The sequence below is a fragment of the Amblyomma americanum genome, chromosome 2, assembly GCF_052857255.1.
Source record: "Amblyomma americanum isolate KBUSLIRL-KWMA chromosome 2, ASM5285725v1, whole genome shotgun sequence".
In the NCBI taxonomy this organism is placed as follows: Eukaryota; Metazoa; Arthropoda; class Arachnida; order Ixodida; family Ixodidae; genus Amblyomma; species Amblyomma americanum.
Genome location: NC_135498.1, coordinates 52,005,685 through 52,024,850, shown reverse-complemented (window position 1 = coordinate 52,024,850; position 19,166 = coordinate 52,005,685). Strand labels below are relative to the sequence as shown.

The window sequence follows — 19,166 nt, the reverse complement described above, 5'->3', positions numbered from 1 at the left end:
TACAGTAAAACGTCGTTAATTCGAAGTCATTGGGACCGTGAAAAATATTCTAATTAATCGAGTTTTCGTATTAACCAACACAACAAAAAAATGGAACACAGGCAAAAAAAATTCTGTTTCGGGAACAAGCTGCGTTAATTGAATGAACTTTGAGATTACAACATAGTATTGACATGTAAAAGTCTACTTTGACTGAAAATATAAGTCAATGAATACGGCACCACCCCTGCTTTGTCCCGCCACTGCATTTCGTTTTGTATAGCTTCATGTGGGATGGAATCGAGGCGCATGCGCAACTCAAAGCAGTGAACACTTAATGATGTGATTACGAGGACAGCAGTCTAAAGCCAATGCAGACCAAAAGCGAGAAAACTGCACTCTGCTCTACTTTCCACAATTAAGCGTGGCCCGATGGACTAGCGGCGAACCAAACTGCAAACGGTCCTGTAGTTTTGGATTCCGGTGCGACGCAGGCCTCGGGAGATTATCGGAAGTATGCTCTTTCGTTGCCTGCCGCTCGCCAGATGAAGTGACTGCCAGCGCGGAAGTACCAAGTAAACAGCGTGCAATTTGAATTTTCTTTAAACGGTACCCAAATAAGATAAGCTAGTAATGTGCACACTGGCATTGCGTGCAGTCAACCCATCGCGAGCATGCAGCAAGGTGATCGCGTTGCGGGACAAACACAGGCGCACGTTTCGGAGGTCCGGAAGCCATGGCATAGACTGGTTTTGATGCTCAGAGGATTAGGACTGGGGCGCTTCACATATCAAGCATCGGACTTACTTTCCTGCGCAGCCTCGCAGCTCTAAGAGGCCATCACTTCACCAGTTTGTGGCAAAGTCGGGATCAGGCATTCCCGCATAACAGCCCAGATCTTCAAATTAACCATACAGGTGCACGCCACCACTTCAAATTATCTGATCAAATTTGCACTAGAAATTATGGGACTGCAGAAATTCTTCAAATTATCCAGGCTTTTCAATGCACAGAGTTCGAATTATAGGGATTTTACTGCATATAAAGCTGAGGTGAGTCGGCCCAAAATATATTTAAACATTCCTTGGTACAGAAATATCTCAGACAATCAAAGATTAAACTAAAAGAAAAAAATGCTTTTTTTTTCTTTTAGTACAATATTTGTAATTTTCTGTAAGCCATCTGACAAGGTCTTCCTTTTCCTTGGCACCCACTTCTCCAGAGGCATTAGAAGAACACTAACGATATCCTTGAACAGCACCCCACAAAAAGGAACAACATGTCCACAAGACACCCACCTGAAGGGCAGAGGACAGCCGGGGGCACTTGGGAGAGCCCGGAACACTGGGGCAGTTGGTGGCTGGATCAAATGGAGTCACCGGGTCAAGCAGGTGATGGCTGTCGGTGGAGAGGCTAGTCACGCTGGCCAGCACCACGCTCCCGTCGTCAGTTGCTGACCGTGCAACGCTAGACTCCACCTTGCGCTGCAGCCGGCTTGTCACCTTGACCCCACTGACCCCGCAGGACACAGTGCTGCTCCCCGCGGCCTGCAACTACCAACTACGTGAGCCCCTGTCCCTAATCCTCTGAGGAATGCAACGCACATGCTGGCCACACTCACGCTTGTCAAACGATCTGTCACCTTTCCAAATGAGAGAACTCAGAACTCAGCTGAATCAGACTAAGCAAACAATGGAACATATGAAAATGTCTATAAAACAAGTGCTTACCCTTGAAGTAATGCTCAAGTGCTGATCATTACAATATTCCATGCTCTGCAAGTTATTCATTGCCAGGTTTTCACTAAATCCACACTACTGAGGACTGGCCACCGCCGTGGCTCAGGGGTTATGGCACTTGGATGTTGATCCGAAAGATGCGGGTTCGGTCTCGGCCGTGGCAGTCGAATTTCGATGGAGACGTAAGTCCAGAGGCCCGTGTGCTGGGCGATGTCAGCACATGAACCCCAGGTGGCCGAAATTTCCGGAGACCTTCGCTATGGCTTTCCTTAAGGCTGAGTCGCTTTGGGACATTAAACCCCCATAAACCAAACCAAACTACTGTCGTCTGATGGAACAGAAGCAATATGAAAAACCTAACAGTAATACCATTGTCAGTGAATCTGCAAACTCTTAGCAACATTACCACTGAATTCTAGATGCTCCATGCCATGCCTAACAAGGCCACAGTCCCGCTTATGCCTACCAGTAGATAGCTTTAAAAGAAAAAAAATGCAGAAATTTTATGTGCAAAAGCTAGAGCAAGTCGTATTGTTGCATTTCACCTTCACCAAAATGTGACCATCGCAGTTTGGAATTGAGTCCGCGAACCAATGTGCAGCAAGAGAACGCCTCATTCACTGGACTACAGTGGCGGTGGTGACAGCAGTTACCTTGCAGTCAACGTAGTCGTTCCAGGACTTCCACCAATCCATAGAAATGAGGTAGAGCATTTGGCCGGGTTTGAGACCTCTTCGTTCCTCCCTCCTGAGCCAACTCCTGGAAATTCAATGCTATTTCAGCTGCTATTACAATTACTATCGAATGCTGACATCAGTAAAAGAACAATAATTTTGCTTACAAAGTGAACTAAAGAAAAGACGCTCCACATGTAGCGGCATGTCCATACTGCGCAGATAATCAGGCAAACAATGGATAGCAGCAAGAAGTGTTTAAACCAGCATTTGTTTTCAACAACGGCAGAATTAATAACGGAAGTATCACTTCAGTGCCAATATGATAACAAGATCATCACTCTGCATTTTCCTACGTCCCCAAAAGCTGCTTCCCACAAAGCAGCAATCCAGATTTCCACAGAGCAGCTAAAGAGCAATGCAGAAGTAGCAGGACATTTCGCAAGAAGCAGTAAATTTCCCAATAAATCCTGCTCCAAAATCGATTTCACACTTCTCAGAGTCTACAGATCAAGCAGGCCTTTCTTTTTCCATGACCTCTCTAATGCAAGTACATTCCCCCCCCCCTTTTTTTCTCTACCATACGCGGTGCAGTCATCAACTCTCAGCAAGTATGCAGGCATACCTGACAATGTCACCTTCTTCTTCCCTCGAAGATGGCCTCAGCCCAAACACAACATGGCACACCTGAGAGAGAAGCAAGGTATGCACACACATTGGTGACAAATGTGGCCCAGCACCACTGTGGGCTAAGGCCTGCGCGAAGGTTTGTAGAGGAGGCCAGCACTCACTTGAAACATTAGGTTGAGCAGGCTGATGGTGAGATTGTTTCCCACAGTCCACACAAGATACTCGTCCAGTGTGATGGCCCCCGTCTGCCGATGAACAACAAGCACATGAAGAAGACAAAAATGAAACAACATCGTGCCAAATGTCAATCTGTGGTCACACCGAGCTAAACTGCAGAGGCACAACAGACTAATAACAACACTTATTTTACTAATCGTTTCCCTCATTTCCTTTTACTACATTCTTTTGAGCTGCGTTGCTTGTTCTTTTGCCACCTGCAGCGCAGCAATCAAGGGAATCATAAGGTGTCAGTTCTGCTAGCAACAGTGTGTCAAGTCTGCCTTGAGTGTGAGCAGCTACATTGACAAGTCTAGTTTCTAGTTTTAAGCAGTCTTGCCCTCAAGCAAAAGTGAAATGTTTGTTACAAGGGCATTTACATAGCTTAGAAAAGCACTCTTAGTGTCATGCAACAGAGGATAACTCAGATGCCAGCCTCAAAAGTCAGAACACAGACAAAAACAAAATGTACTGCTAACATCACAAACAGGGCAGAAGAAAAAGTGGGGTCCAATACTGCCAGACAGAGGCGATAAACTGCTTTAGTGCATGGCATGAACATACCAAGTGCAATTCTTTTTTTTCTTCATATGAAGAACAGTGTACTATGTGCACTTTTTTAAAGGGGCTCTGAAACACCTTCTGAGGAGAGCACATCAACTCACTCAATCACTGCATTGTGTTGTCATGAACATCTGAGCCAAATAATACACTTCTACAAGCAGCAGAGGACCCACAATCATGCGCGAAAGTTGGCAAGCCCTTCCCGGTGACTTTTTCATGCTCGCAACCTCCTCCGTCACTCGCATCTACGTATACATGTTGAAAGATGGCTATGGATTAGATTCTTTCCGACGTCAGGCAGCTACCAAGGCCGCAGCAAATGAGCCGCGTAACTCTGGCGGGTCAGGAAGCTTCGCCCCAGGAGGTGGGGCCGACCTTCCAGCATGCAAAATGTGACGAGAGGAGAGGGAAAGGCGCGAAGACGCTGCAATTCAAATTTTGACTACAGATAACTCTGTTTCTACAAAGCGCATTAAAAAATTCTTCCTGTACAATATTCGTGAAGCGGCATGCTTTAACATCCCAGGCATACCGCAACTTTATTAGAGCTCCTTTCAGAGCCCCTTTAAAGTACTCTCAGAGCATTAGGCCACTACAGATATAATCTACTTTCACAATCATTAGTTTGGGATGTGTCAAATTTTTCAGAAAACTGCAGTTACGCCAAAATTGTCTCCCGCTGCATGGAGATGGCATCATCATCATTAATGATGATGATGATGATGGAAACAATGAAAATAATGACAAAAAAGCCACCAGGAACAGAACTTTGCAGAGTCCATCCTCTGAGACACCCAGGATAGGTTTAACAGGGACATAACACAATTACAAGGTTGTTCTGCATTGCAGGTTACATGGCACAGCTCTCACAACTAACTAGATTGAAAGTTCTGTCAGACAGGTTTTCCAGGAAACAATGCAAAATGTGACTAGCAGCTCATGAGCACGCCGTACAAGCGTAAAAAGACTGCAAGATGGGCGCTTAACATCCCCTCATCGTCTCAGAAGATGAGGAACGATTTGGGTTAGGTGTAAAACACAATTAAAAAAACAACTTTCTGAAACAAACCTTGCCAGGGTCGTGCTTGTCAAATACTTCATCGATAAGTGGCACCACGTCTGGTCTCGCAGGAGTTGCTTGCATCTGGAACAGCTGACGGGAGAATCGCAGGCATAATAATGTTTAAGTATAACACTTTCAGAAAACAAATGATCTCACGCACAGACAAAAAATTTAAACTGTTCCACGTTGGCCTGGCAAACCAGAATTATGCAAACAAGAGCTACGAGCCCTCTCAGTTGCAGAACAACAAGTTGCTGATGTAACTAGAGCTCAATACAGTAGCAGCATGCATCGCTTTACGGAGCCAGAGTAACTGAGCAATGCGTCTTGCACCTCGTCGTTCCTCTCTTCCTGTTGCAGCACCATCAGCAAAGTCAGCATGTTGGCCACCTCTTCCCGCGACAGCATGCCATCCATGTCCTGGTCAAACACCTTGAAGCAGACTGCAGACGCAACAGAAGAAGGGGGAAAATGGTCAGAGGGAAGGTGCCACACACCGTATGCACACATGTACAAGCCGCCCTCATGTATAGCCCGCACCCCCCACTTTCAACTACAAAAATTTGAAGAAAAAAAAAACGAACACGCCAAAAATGCGCCTAGTTCCACAAAATTCTACAAGATGGCACTAGTTACGTTTTTACCACATGGCTAGGTGGCTTGAGCCACTGCCCGATTTAAAGGGTTCAGCCGTATCCATCCATCCATCCATCCACACCGCATCCATTATCATCACTGTTGCACAACACGACGTTTCCGTGACTTTGTTTCCTGTTTTCACAGTGCCTTGCCCATTGGTCTTAGTTATCCGGTGCTTCATTCTGAAGTGTGTGGACTGCTTGCGGAATCTGTTGTGTTGCATGTGCCGTCGTGTGGCAGGCTGCGTGCTTTTGAATGCAAACAAAAAGCAATGGGCAAGCACAGTTGGTCCGACGCTCCAGGCTTGAAACTTCAGGTGTCAAAATAGTACGCTGAGGAACACTGTAAATGGAAGACTGGGTGCAAGTTTGACGTCGATGAAAAGTGTGTTCACTGCTGGTGTATGCAAATGCAGGACCTCGTCGAGACTACCTGAACCCAGAAGGCTTTCCGTAGGAAGCACTGCAAGTTCGCAAAACTTGAAGAGGACCTCGTCGAGTACGTTCGCACTACTAGGAGCGAAGGCTTTGTGGTACATATCTATGGAAGTTATCCGCATCAAAGCAATCGCTATCGCTCAGCACATGAACATTCAACCTGCAGAATTCAAAGTCAGTCGAGGGTGGCTTCAACGTTTTATGATACGGCACCAACTCTCCTTCCGGAACATGAGTATGATATTTCACAGATAGGCCATGCTGATCGGACCCCTGTCTTGAGCTTGACAGCTTCAGAGGGCACCTAACAGACCAAGTGAAGGCCCTGCTGGCAGACTGCCAAACGGACATGGACGTAATTCCTGGTGGCCTGACCAGTGTGCTGCTGCCTCTCGATGTTTGCGTTAACCGACCATTCGAGACAGAATTTCGGTGATGCTACACCAAGTGGATGGCCACGGGTGACCATGGAACAACTCCGACAGGGAGGCTGAAGAGAGCGTCCCTGCAGTAAGTGTGCGCTTGGATTCTGCACGCGTGACGTTCGTTGTCAGCGGACACTATCTCAAAGAGTTTTAAAGTCCCTGGGCTGTCAAACGCCATGAAGGCACAGAGGACAACCAGCTTATGGAGCACGCAAATGAGGCAAGCTCGTCCAACAGCGGTGAGAGTGCCGATGAGCTGAGATCGTCCAATGGTGATCAGCGCGAAAGCGGCAATGAATGGCGAAATAATATGTTCCTATCTGTCGCCAGCTTTTTAATTATTTGACACAGTAGTCGCAGTGGCACCACAGTGTGTTCTATAGGCCTGATTAGTGCATAAACCACACCTGAGAAAATTTGATAAAAAAAAGTGCGGCTTATACACGAGTATATACGGTATGATAAGGTACCTAGAAGAAAGTTAGATAAACTTTTGGACTGCTGTCGCATCTTGTTTACAACTTCTTTGCAAGCAAAAAAAAAAAAAACAGCCAAGTTAACACAGCTCCGAAGCAATCTAAGCTTAACTGCATTTTCTTTTTTTCGTAGAATTCAGATCCGTGAAACTAACTCATGCTCTACGATAGCAGAATGATAATTTTACCCTTATTAATGCGAAAGCATTAGATGGCTCACCGACACGAAAACCTGGCATAGCCCAAAAAATGGTTACAAAATTTGTCAAAACAGTGTGACGTCATCGATCAAACGTAGGAAAAAATGCAGTGTACTAGCAGTCAGTACTAGTACTTACAACAGCACGAACTATAAAGGAATAGAGTTGGAATGGAATTAAAATTACTTTGTAATTTTGCATTACTTGCACGAAAGTTTCTTAAGTGCCACTGGTAATTTTTGCATTCCTTGAGGTCAAGAGAAACCAAAGGCATGCATTTCAGCAAGTTCCTTGCAGCCACAAGAGCTGCATAACATATTATGGGCATGCATGAGGATTTGTTTTACACGAAATTAAATTACATACTGTTTGGAATCGTTACGTAAACGTAAATGTTCCATGAAAGGTTTACATTTTTGACTTCATTAATAAAAGTTTTCTTTTAAGAGCCTCTTAGAAAGAACACTACGATGCAACGTACACTTCTGCCGCTCGGTGAGTGGTCCCCTGCAGCATGCCGACACACCACAAGCCATTTCCTTGAAGTCAATGTGGTTGTCCCTATTCTCATCAAAGGCATTGAAGATCCCTGCACACAGATCACACACATTGGCGGTCACCATGCATCTGCAGCCGATATTTTACTACATTTACTAATTTAGTGTCCCACTGATTTTCTCAACATTTTTAAATATTGTCATAGTAGGGTTATGTCCACTAATTAGTGCTTTTCATATGTCACAGCATGCCCAATTATTTTGGAAGATACAAATAGTGAACCAAGGAAAAAAAAACCACAACAGCCAAACCCAAAATAGATCAAACGCGAAAAAAAAAAAAAGAAACTGTTCAATATATTAAAAATGAAAAAAAAAATGATGAAATGGTTCCATATATATTATTACTTCGACACACAAAAATGACACAGTAAAGCATACCAGAAACATTAGCACATCTGACAGTTTGTGTCCATTATTTTTGTAATCCCACGATATAGCACTACAATGAAGCACGGAAAATAAGCTGTGCCACACTAGCCACAAGCACAACATGCTGTGCCATCAGGGCCACCATTTGCCAGCAGAGCCAGCCGGCCAGCATGCAAAAACCTGCAGCTTCACAGCGTTTCTTTCCTCTTCTGTTCTCCATGACACCTAGTCAGATCTCACATTTCTATCATCACACTGTTTTAGTCAATGCAGCTGTGCTTGCTCCTCACCGAGGCAGCGTGGCAACGTGGCCAGACATTTGAAAGGTGATCACAGGAGTATAGTTAGGAGAACTGCCCCTGGCAAATGCATTCATCAAATGTGCCCAACAGAATGTGGGGTTTTAGGTTTAAAAGAAAGAAACAGGATTTGGCCACCCTGGCCACTTGGCCGCAACCTTATATGAACAAACCAATTAACCCCCGGCCCTCAGTCCCCAGTGGCAGCGGAACAACTGACCAAGGCGACGGTCAGACCTGTCATGCAGCGGAGGGTGCTAAGAATCTCTGGCTCCAGACAGGCCACCATTGGAAACTGAACCTGGCAACATTTACCACTAGAACCTCATTCAGTGAGGCTAGCTTAGCAGTGATAATTGCTGGTCCTTAAGGGTAATTGAGTGGATTCCAAGAGAAGGCAAGTGAAGCAGGGGGCGGCAGAAAGTTAGGTGGTCGGATGAGATCAAGAAGTTTGTGGGGATATGGTGACTGCAGCTTACAAAGGACAGGGTTAATTGGAGAGACATGGAAGAAGAATTTGCTCTGCACTGGACGTAGTCAGGCTGGTGGTGATAACGACGATGACAAGCAATTTGTAGATTTTAGTGCAAGGAGGGAACTGAAAACACAGCAGCTGCCTGTGCATCATCTTTCACCGCAATAAGTTTCAGGTAGGAAGTAGCTGTATAAATTTAATTCACAACAAATATAAAATAATGGAAGTAGCCTGTGCCTATCACGTTTTCACCACTATGGGTAACTGCAACTACGGGTAGCGACGGGTAACTACAACTACGGGTAGCGACAAGCGCCATGCTGTATCATTCTATGCTTGCAAAGACATCAAATGCAGCTTTGTTTGTTTGTTTACCAAATTTGTTTGCTAAGATGCCAACAATTTAGCATAGCACCACAGCTGCATTGAAGCAAGCCCTGAAGACAGCACATGACGCAAGGAGTAAACTGAGTGAAGCAGGGACCTTGGCAGAGAACTGGAGGCACGGGTGGCGAGATGAGTGGGCCAAGCATCTCCAGGTCAAAGCGTCCAGTCCGGGACTGTGTCTTGAGCTGCCAGTAGCGCTTTTCCAGCTCTATAATGTCCGTCTCTTCCACTGCACAAAAGAAAGAAAAAATTAAATTTAGCACAAACCCTCAACTCTCGGACAAATACAAGAATGCAAACGAAAGCACCACTACATTTGGCTCGTAGCAGCACTTACAATGAGCTCCATCCAGCCCAACAATTCGCCATGCACAGGGCAAAACAAAAGGTGGGAGACTACAAATGGTTAGCCCACAGATATTGCGCCACTAAATAATGGGCAAGGACAACATGGCAAGGACAAAAAAATATGAACAAATTTATATAAAAAGTTATACAATGATTAAAATACTCCTAATTCAACATAATAAAGAGCTACGCAAGCTAGTCTTGAATCACATGCTATAAGTATTCACATGAAGACATTAACAACACCTAATTAACAACAGCTTCCTTTCATATACACCAATCTGTTTTCAGAAAAATAAAATAAACAGTCTTTACTTGTCACTCACCCTGCAGTGAAGACATGGGGCAATAGCCCCACAGCACCCTCTACAAGTCATCCCCCTCCAAACCCACTGCTTGGCCTCAACTTGACTCCGCTATGAAGTTAATGTGATAAAATGCACAGTGTGTACTACATGAACATAGCCTCAAAATCCTGTATTCCAACAGCTCTGCAAATGGACACTCATGGCTCAGCACCCATCAACCTTGGGGCCAACAGATGCCCTTCAATGATGCTGCATGCTGTTGCCAACAGGCACTCACAGTGAGTGACTCCGGCCAGCGTCTGGTAGAAAGTTGGCGTCTCCAGATCATTTGAGAGGGTCACCGACGACGGCTCGTTCAGAAGCCACCTGGTGAGAGAGGTGGCATCTGGGTGCAGCTCAAGCCATTCCTGGAACTCTTCAAATGTCACCTTTTCACTCTGGAAAAAAGAGAGTCCGTTGTGCACCGCATCATCAGTCAACACAGCCCACCCCCAACGGCAAGACATGCAATAAAAAATACATGATAAAAATGCTAATATGAGTCCCAACACCAGCAATAAGCCCCGCTATATTTTTGCCTTAGTTGTATTTCTGAACCCATGCACTCTGTGAATCATCCCAACGTGTCAAGCACAAGCACTTCCAACTCCTGTAAACTCCACAAGAAATTCAAAGTGAGTAAATTAGTAAGGAACTTATTACCAACAGTACGCACTTCTATTATTATAAGCCCCATACACTTTCCCCTCATTCCATTTTGCACCAAAGAAAATGCTTCTGATACGCAACTTCACAGTATTCACAGCAAAGCAACACCAAGCTATTCCAGAATCCTTCCTGAGTGATGCAATGTCCCTTCCTGAGTGATGCAATGTCCCTTCCTGACAGACGCAATGTAAAAGAGTAGAGAAACGGGCCACACCTCGAGAAAGCAGTCAGCCACGGCCTCTGGAATGAAACCACCATCACAGGCAAGCACCAGCTTGATCATGTCATTTTTGTGGATGTGTGTGCCTCCTTCGTTTGCATACAGGTTGAAAATAACTGCAAGCACAATGGGTAGAAGGGGGTGGGGGGGAAGAGCCAAGAGCCCATGTACACTTTAAAAACCTCTCTCCGTCGATCCAGCATGCAAGAATATTCCTGATATCCTGCTACAAGTTCTGCTTGTCAACACTCCCCATGCCAAGTAGATGGCAGGCTGTGCCGAAACAGTTCTCTGGGTTTTTCGAGTGCCAAGTAGTAGACATCAAGTGATGCGCTTCACTCTGGCAGCTGTCAAACCATTTTACTACTTTACAGAGGAATATCAAACAAAATGTAAAAATGAAAACCATCTATCACCAATATGCACAGATATTGCACCAAATCATGCAAAAGAATCACTGAACTAATTAGTGAAACAAAGCAGTACTCAAGGGATAAAAAAAAATCAAGGAATGGAAGAGAAGAAAAATGACCCCAGCCAGTACAGCAGCGGTCCAAAGCCAACACCTACATGCCAGTTAACAATGGGTGCGGATTAAGTAGAATGAAAGAGGAACAGAAGTAATCAGACCAAGCAGAGAAACGAAACGGACAGAAGTGGAACAAATTGTGGGAGACAATAGAGAAGAAGGTTGGGAAAGAAAAAAGGCACAGAATGGAGGATGGGCAGAGGGAGAGAGGGGACAGTGTCGTTGCGATACACACATCGAATTCGCTCCTCGCGGGTGCCTCGCGTGAGTAGCACCAGGCCACAGAGGAGGTCCTTGAACGTGATGCCCTTGCTGGTGCCACCACATGCCTGGAAGATGTGCTGAGCACAGACAAAAAAAAAAAATGGATGCAGGCCACAGTCAGGAAAGAAGACAGGAAACCCTAATCCACACACAAGGCACAAATGTCCCTCGAGAGGCGTGCAGCAGTTCAATCTCTGTGGAGGTTTTCATTCTTCTATGATGTAACATCCATTAGGTCAAGTGAGTGCCAGATGACCCAGGCAAAAAGTGCGACTAGCCAGCACACTCAGCTGTTCATAAATTATGCCCATACCTCGTGAGCTCATTAGGTGCAGATAAAGTCGCATGAGAAATAGCAGCAATCTGATATGACCCAGTCAGACAACATATGTGGCAGAACATAACTGCATGGTGATAACCCTACAGCAAAGGAACCTGCGCTATGGACCCTTGTTTCCAAAAGGGAGGCTAATGCTTGTCAATGGTCGCACAAGTTAGCACATTGTGTTTAACTGTTAAATGAATCACTTGATCCAGGAGAGCCAACATGTTCAGCTAACTTATGTCCTCAACCACAGATGTGTTTATGCCATGCTGCTCACAGGTGCAGCCACTTCCTGCTAACCATCACACAAGACTGTCAGCACCTTATTTTTGCAAAAGTTGCAGCACTCTCTCATTCTGATAACCACCTCATTGGAGAACTAGAAGATAACTGATGAGACTTTCCTCGTAATTGCCGCAATATCTGGATGAAAAGCCAGAACTGCATTCTACGTGCTGTTCAGTATTGCTGCTCTTACTGGTGTAGTAAGGGTGGGAGTGGCTCTCTAAGCAGAAGTGCATCCCTGTACTGCACCATAAAATTTGATCTACCTCAGCTTTCTGCTAATACTATACCTGAAACACCAACTTCCTCATACCAAAAAGATTAGATGGGAAAGGTGTGGTGCCACACTACATCACAATATGAGAAATAGATATTAAACCCGGAAATCTTCAGAACCTATCCTTCAAATCTGCTTCCATAATGAAAAAAAGAAAACACTTCTGTATCCTTTACTTGAGTAGGCGCACCTAATCCTTAAACCGCATGAGGAGATAATTCGCTGCAACATGCCACATGCACGATGAGCACAGGGCTGCTGAGCCACTGTCGCTCAATGCATTGTTCAGGTTACCAGTTCGCATAAAATTTTGTCCATCGCCTGGAAGGGGCTCATGAGACTAGCCAATAGCAGAAGGCCTTGCGGATAAGTGAATTCAACCTATCCCGCCAGCAGACGTCGTTTTCCAAGCACAGTTTCAGCAATGAAGCTGCCAACGCTTGCTACGTTGTCACCTATACATAGAAAAAGTTCAGTGAAAGCTTGATAGCAGCTGTGGAACAGGAACAGGTTTTGTAGGGCACATGACTTGTCTCGGGTTCTCAGCAACTTAGAAATGTAAGTAGGCACTAGTGTGCAGTATTCTTCGGGTGCATATTTCAAAATGCAATATATTACCTAATAAGATAGATTTTCATCACTGCTTGCATTGTGCTTCATTCTGCTTAAGTCTTAAAAACAGTACTAGCACAGTTATACTCCTTTGACAATGTCAGGTGACTGAACACTGAAGCGGCCACAATTAATCAACACTGCTGAAATGCACCGCTCTCCTGCCAAGCCTTGTTGCTTCATGCAGGTGCAGCACCAGGAGCAATAGGCAGTGGACGTCGCTATCATATGTTGCAGGGAGCACCACATGGATACCGCTTTAGAAACGGTGTGTACCAGCAATTTCAACCTAAGCAGCAAGCGCGGTTTTGATGTAATCACGGCGCTCTGTACAAGCACTGAAGTTAGAGTCAAAAGTGGGGGACTTAGATCCACATTCGCCGTGCAAAATTAACCGTGGATACACCATGTCTGTGACGCAAGACATGATGAGGCAAAATATGTATCACCAAGGGAAGCCAGAAGGAAGAGAACAGTTTGAGGAACAACCTCTCACAGTCACTTGGCTCACAAATTTACTTTCCAACAAAAACCCACAAACCCTACTGCTAAGGCACCTTTTCTGTAAGCAGACCTACATTAAAGCCTACTGTGCAACGATGTGTTTGACTACTAAAGCTTTTAAAATGCACTCTGGATGTCACAGTTTTCAGCACTTATGTATATGTTTACTTTTCTCAATCATTCTTAGCAAAACATCCGTGTACAATTACACAGCATGGCTGTGCAGTGGCAAACCATGACAAAGCACAAAACAATATAGGAAAGAGAAAAGGAATGCTAGAGACGTTCTCCAAATGATGCGGTCTAGTCATGTGTGCAATGGTTCCTGCTGTTTCGCTGTGCATGCGCATCAGAGGACACTCAACAGTTCGGTGTAATGGCAAACGTGGGGATAAAAATATGCAAGATTACATTCACAGCCAACGAGATAAGGCTACTACTGTCACACTGCAACAATAGGTTGCTCACAAGCCACAGAAACGCACTAGACAAGAAATGTAGCAGCAGTGATAAGACCTGTACAGACCGGAAGGAAAAGGTACACGGGGCAGCTCGTAACAGACACACTAAAGGCAGCCAAATTATGGCAAAAGCAAAACAAACCGCAAGCCACACTACAAAGAATTGCGCCCAACAGTTTTGCAATCCGCCTGATTAAACTTTCTCCCTTTTCGCATTCCTTGCGCAGCAACACTGCATGTCTTCACGTACTGCAACACAATGCTGCAGGATATACACAACAAACATGCAGATTTTGTTTCATTTAACGAGAAAGGAAAAACTTGGAGCTTGTATGCAATTGAAGGCACAAAAGTTGCTTAAGCAATTTTCTCAGCATCCAAATGAACGAAAAAAAATGCACACGAATTTCATTTCAAAGCATAAAATAGACTGTAACAACTATAAAGGCTTCAAACATAAGTGCCATACAAGCAGCCATGAAAGGAACAGGACCCACGTGTCAGCAAATAACTGGTAAGAAAGTGGACTCTCATGTTGCACTCAGTCTTCTTTTCAATTACTTTCATCACAAGTGAAGCAGGTAGGATCATTTTTTGTGTGTGTATCAAGTATGCACAATTTTCAATACAGTGCAGCCTAGGCAATTCCACAAAAGTTATTTCACTGGCTTCATGAACCTTAGATTTTTAACTCCTGAAAAAAAATTTACAGTAAAAAACAACCAAAACACTCTCCCTCCAACCAAAGTTGCATTGCACAAGGGTGATGAGGTGGGGCAGCTTTTTCTCTAAGCACATGATTAGCATAACTTATTTTACTTCTCGCTTAGCACCTCGATCGAGAACAGCTTTATTCCATGTTTTTGTAAGTATTTTTGATACCCTGCACGCACAAACATCTTTGCTTGCAAAAAGCAGCTGTTAGCACTTCACAGTACTTTAACAGTTCTCCCCAAGCAGAATAAAGTGTGCCAGCTGCACCATTTTAAAAGGAAGCATTCAGAAAGAAGAAAACAGCAATGTGGCCCTACTGGAAGGCCCGCTTACCTCAGCTAGCTTGAGTGGTACGAATTCACCAAGCACTTCTTTGATGAACGCTTGCCGTGTGATGATGCCACTAAGGTTTGATGCCCTTTTGAAGGCATCTCTCAGCCGCTTTAACTCTGATTCACTCACTGCGTATAAATGAAAAGGAAGAAACATACACATGAAACTAGCAGCATAACAAATTTTCATGCTTTCCACCTTTTCCTCTAGATAAAATTATAACATGCCTATACCCCAGAAAAAAAATTCTAAAAGTTGAGTAAAAAATCAGCTGTCAGACTAGCAACTTCTTATCGACTCCACAGTAAACGGACTTAATGCCAGCGCCTCTTTGCAGGGTTACATCAATCTTTAAGCTTAATAACAGAACTTGGATTCTGCTCAGAGACGTTTAAGCAAAAAATTTAAATTAAGAGGGCGTTCAATGACGGTATAGACAGGATAAAACCACACTGAAAAGCACTTGCAAGGCCAATGAGTTATGAATAAGGCCTTTCGTTTTCAAGTATTATTTTTTCCAAAATTAACAGGGTAAAAATCTGGCATTTTTTTTTTAATTCAAATTTGGGTACAATCGGGTTATTCAGCAAAAATTTCCATAGTTTGTTTTATACAGGTCCTTTTTTTTTGCATCAAAAGGGAATTTACTACAAGCACTCATCCTTGTGCAGGACACAAACATGGAAATGACAGGTTGCACAGAAAAAAACTTCAACAAACAAGCTTCTAAAAGTTACTTTTCGGACATATCCTGAAATTAAGCTACATCATGAATAGCAAGCTTTAATATAGGTTTAAGATCGCCAGTTGAACCAACACGGCTCTGAAACAATTGCACAGGACATTCGCTAATTTTCATGTGGTGCCTTCAGCTTTGTTCAGGGAAACGTATGTTGTCTATGGCCTTTAATATATAAGTGTATATTAACGAGCAACTCGCTCCCTTGCCCTTGTGTGTTCTTTAGAAGGGGCAATTTCGGGAAGAAGACAGGTTTAACACAATTAGCAATGTGTTCGGGGTGCAAGAACCGAGTAAAATCAAGTTTTACCCAAAAACGAAGGGCTCTAATTATGAAATATGCATGGAAACGTTTAGACATACGCTGTACGAAGATGAAATGTGGAAAAAGACTCAAAGCTCGCAAAGAGCGACTACTGCAGCAAACTGTGAGCTTTACACAAGGAGAGAAGGAAGCCAGGTGCTTTGCGATTGGAATGCTAAAAAAAATAACGAGGCTGTACTCAAGCTGCAAGTGACTACAGGATGATGTGACACAGTTAAGCTCAAAAGTAGTCCTCGCAACGATTTTTACAACGGCATCCAGGTCCAACTTCTGAGATGCTCTTCACATTAATGAACAGCACTGAAATAAAAACCAAATGCTCACTTATTTGCTACATGATGTACGCACATGTATGCAGAGGTGCTGTGCACTGTTAGCCAAGCAAACTACAATACCTGAGAACACATGGCCATTAAAGGACGGGCAAATACACAAAGCTTTGAATAGAAGGTATACTGTGCCCACAATATCAGCCGAGATATGGATCTAAAAATATAAGCACATGTATTATTTGTCAAGCTGTTTGCCTAGTCAACCAATCGCTGCACATCTACTCCCAAGTAAACACTCCAACTATCGAGCCACGTCGCAATGCCACTCTCGGCACGTCAAGAATGAGCAAATGCTGTGTGGCACAGGGCAACCCATCTGTGCTGGTATGAAAGCCATCGTGTGGGCCGCGACCGGTGTCCCACCCCCCATCAAGCAATTTACCCGCCCACACACCGGGTACTCCTGGCAACATGCGCGGTGCAGCACCCCACATGTATTTCCATATCCTGTATTTGTACATAGTGTACATTGCTGCCACATCCCTATCCTTTCTTACTATCGCTCCGCCTTTTTTTCCCTCTCTGTCCTTTTATTCCCCCTAGCCGCAGCTCAGGTGCTTCAGGTTTCGATGGCAGATGCCGCGGCTAGCAACACCTTTTCCTTCCATTCTTACTTTTATTAATAAATAGCCACTAACAACAACAACAACAGGAGCAAATTTTTCAGAGGGAGCACAAGCTAAGACTGACACATTATGAGACCATAAGAAAAGACAAGCTGGCTTGTCCTTTTAATCAGAAAGGTACACTGCTATAACCAATACTCGGCATGTTAAAAAGCAGACTGCTAAACGGACTTGCTACGATGGACTACTTTGAAATAAAAATTTAATAGCCTTACATTATTACAAGACCTACTCTCACATTCATTACTTGCCAAAATGAACACAGCTCTTTTCAAAAGAATTGTTTTAAATAGCAGCAGCATGCAACATTGGCAAAAAGTATACCATCAAAGAAACCACAAATGACCGAGTGCAATGGCTAGTAACACCGAAACTAAATTACTGCTTGGTGAGTATTAAAAGTCATCCTTTAAATATCTTGATTAGTATTTGAATTAAAAAAATCTGCGCATCAGAAAAGAAAGTTTTTTGCACGTAGCGTTAACTTCTCCAACGGTTTCAGTTCACACATTACAAACACACTGGTTAGCCACAATGGCAATATTTTAATCAAGTGCAAAAGTGAAAAAAGTAAAAGCTGCAAGTCCAATCACAAGTAATTATGCTCAAGAGATGCCTCCAAAAGCTGTGCATGAAAGAACCACCAATTCACAGTTAGTGTGGTTAACATTTACTGTTCACAAGCAGGAAAATGTCACGCTTCCATTTTTACCAAGAGCTTGTACCATAAAGAGCAAAGGCAAGTAGCTGTCCTAATAATACAATTTAAAAAAACAGACGAAATTCTCAGAATGTTCCCAAATGCAAAAACAATCAAGGCAGGCATTGCCACAAATCATGCCATGACAGTTTTACAGAAGCTATGCAAAGAAAATTAAAATTCCTCATTTCGAATGGAAGCATGCTGTTTAATGGTTCTGCCAGTCCACGAAACTGATATGAGACTACAGTAAAACGCGAAAACAAAAACATACAGAACACGAGGCGCCTGCAATTGCAAACCCAAGCGTTAAACAACGTCCAACCGATCACAACCATCAGCACAATTAAGCGACTCATTAAAAATAAACAGCTGTAGCTACTATAATTATATTAAACCAGAATAAGGGGATACTAAGGCTTCAGTACGTGACGAAACACAACAACGCAAAGAACAATCGTATTTTCACGAAAAGCTTCAATTTATAGCCCGCACATTTCGCATAGCGCTGCTAGAAGTGGAAACAAATCCACTCCGTAAGAGCCGTTACGTAAGTAGCCTCAATCACTCATAGTTTCACACTGCGCTACGACTTGAACGGCGACAAGCAAGAACATTTCACTTCGATAGCTGTTCAGGGGCGACTGCGGGCGCGGTAAAGCTTAAAATAAGCTGGCGGATAAACTACGACCGACTCGGCTACTTAAAACTATTTAAGAATACCTAGAACAGCCACATGAGTCGGAAAAAGCTGAAGGAGTAATTTAAAAGACAAGGTAAAGCAATCTCTCGGGGCCATTTAAACGCTGAAGCCTTCGGGAGGAGGGAACAGCTGACAGGATCTGAGAGCACGACTCCGCCTCCCGAACAAGAAATGCTCTCATGCACAGCCATATTTTCACCGGGAAGACGTGACGAAAGACGTCCAAGGGCATCGATATTCGAAACCGAAGCCACCTTCCGCAGATACAGAGCCTCGGAAGGAAAAATGAAACATAACAGAAAAAAAAAAGTGACCGTCTGAATGAAGGAGTAAACAATCATGCAATAACAGCGCGACATTGTAATCCAAGCATGTTTCGTCGATTATAAGCCCAAAAATGCACTAGCACGCAGTATCTCTTAACTTGACTGAACGTCGCAGCTCGTAGGAAGGTCACATTTCACACGATTTTCGCAAAAATTGCAGTCTGATTTCGACAAGCAATTTAGGCTTAACATCATCGAAGTGCCACTTCATGGACGAGCTGTTACCTCTTTTGGAAGCATCTTCATTGGTAATTGAACAAGGCTTCGAGTCTCTAGCACCCATGGCACACCTCCTTTTCACGGTAACGCCATAGCGAGGTTTCTTGCAGTCATTTGAGCAGAAGGAATGCAGAGCCACTACCACCGCACTCCAAAATGCTAGCCATGCTGGTTGG

At 44.0% G+C, this 19,166-nt stretch overlaps 1 protein-coding gene across 4 annotated transcripts in view; it reads right to left on the bottom strand.

The window, feature by feature from the left end:
• The window catches only part of Usp32 (Ubiquitin specific protease 32), a 58,781-nt gene extending 39,615 nt beyond the window's left edge, over nt 1-19,166 (bottom strand). For 2 of the 4 annotated variants that reach the window (XM_077654321.1, XM_077654323.1), the window contains exons 1-13: nt 18,997-19,166; nt 15,021-15,148; nt 11,481-11,586; nt 10,711-10,832; nt 10,066-10,225; nt 9,230-9,361; nt 7,524-7,631; nt 5,199-5,308; nt 4,872-4,955; nt 3,184-3,267; nt 3,018-3,079; nt 2,372-2,477; nt 1,278-1,532 (exon numbers count right to left, since the gene is read on the bottom strand). In XM_077654321.1, coding sequence (XP_077510447.1) covers nt 1,278-1,532; nt 2,372-2,477; nt 3,018-3,079; nt 3,184-3,267; nt 4,872-4,955; nt 5,199-5,308; nt 7,524-7,631; nt 9,230-9,361; nt 10,066-10,225; nt 10,711-10,832; nt 11,481-11,586; nt 15,021-15,148; nt 18,997-19,054 — 1,515 coding nt within the window. In that variant the 5' untranslated portion in view covers nt 19,055-19,166. The remainder of the gene's footprint in view (nt 1-1,277; nt 1,533-2,371; nt 2,478-3,017; nt 3,080-3,183; nt 3,268-4,871; nt 4,956-5,198; nt 5,309-7,523; nt 7,632-9,229; nt 9,362-10,065; nt 10,226-10,710; nt 10,833-11,480; nt 11,587-15,020; nt 15,149-18,996) is intronic. The other 2 variants (XM_077654322.1, XM_077654324.1) reach the window with 1 other exon arrangement.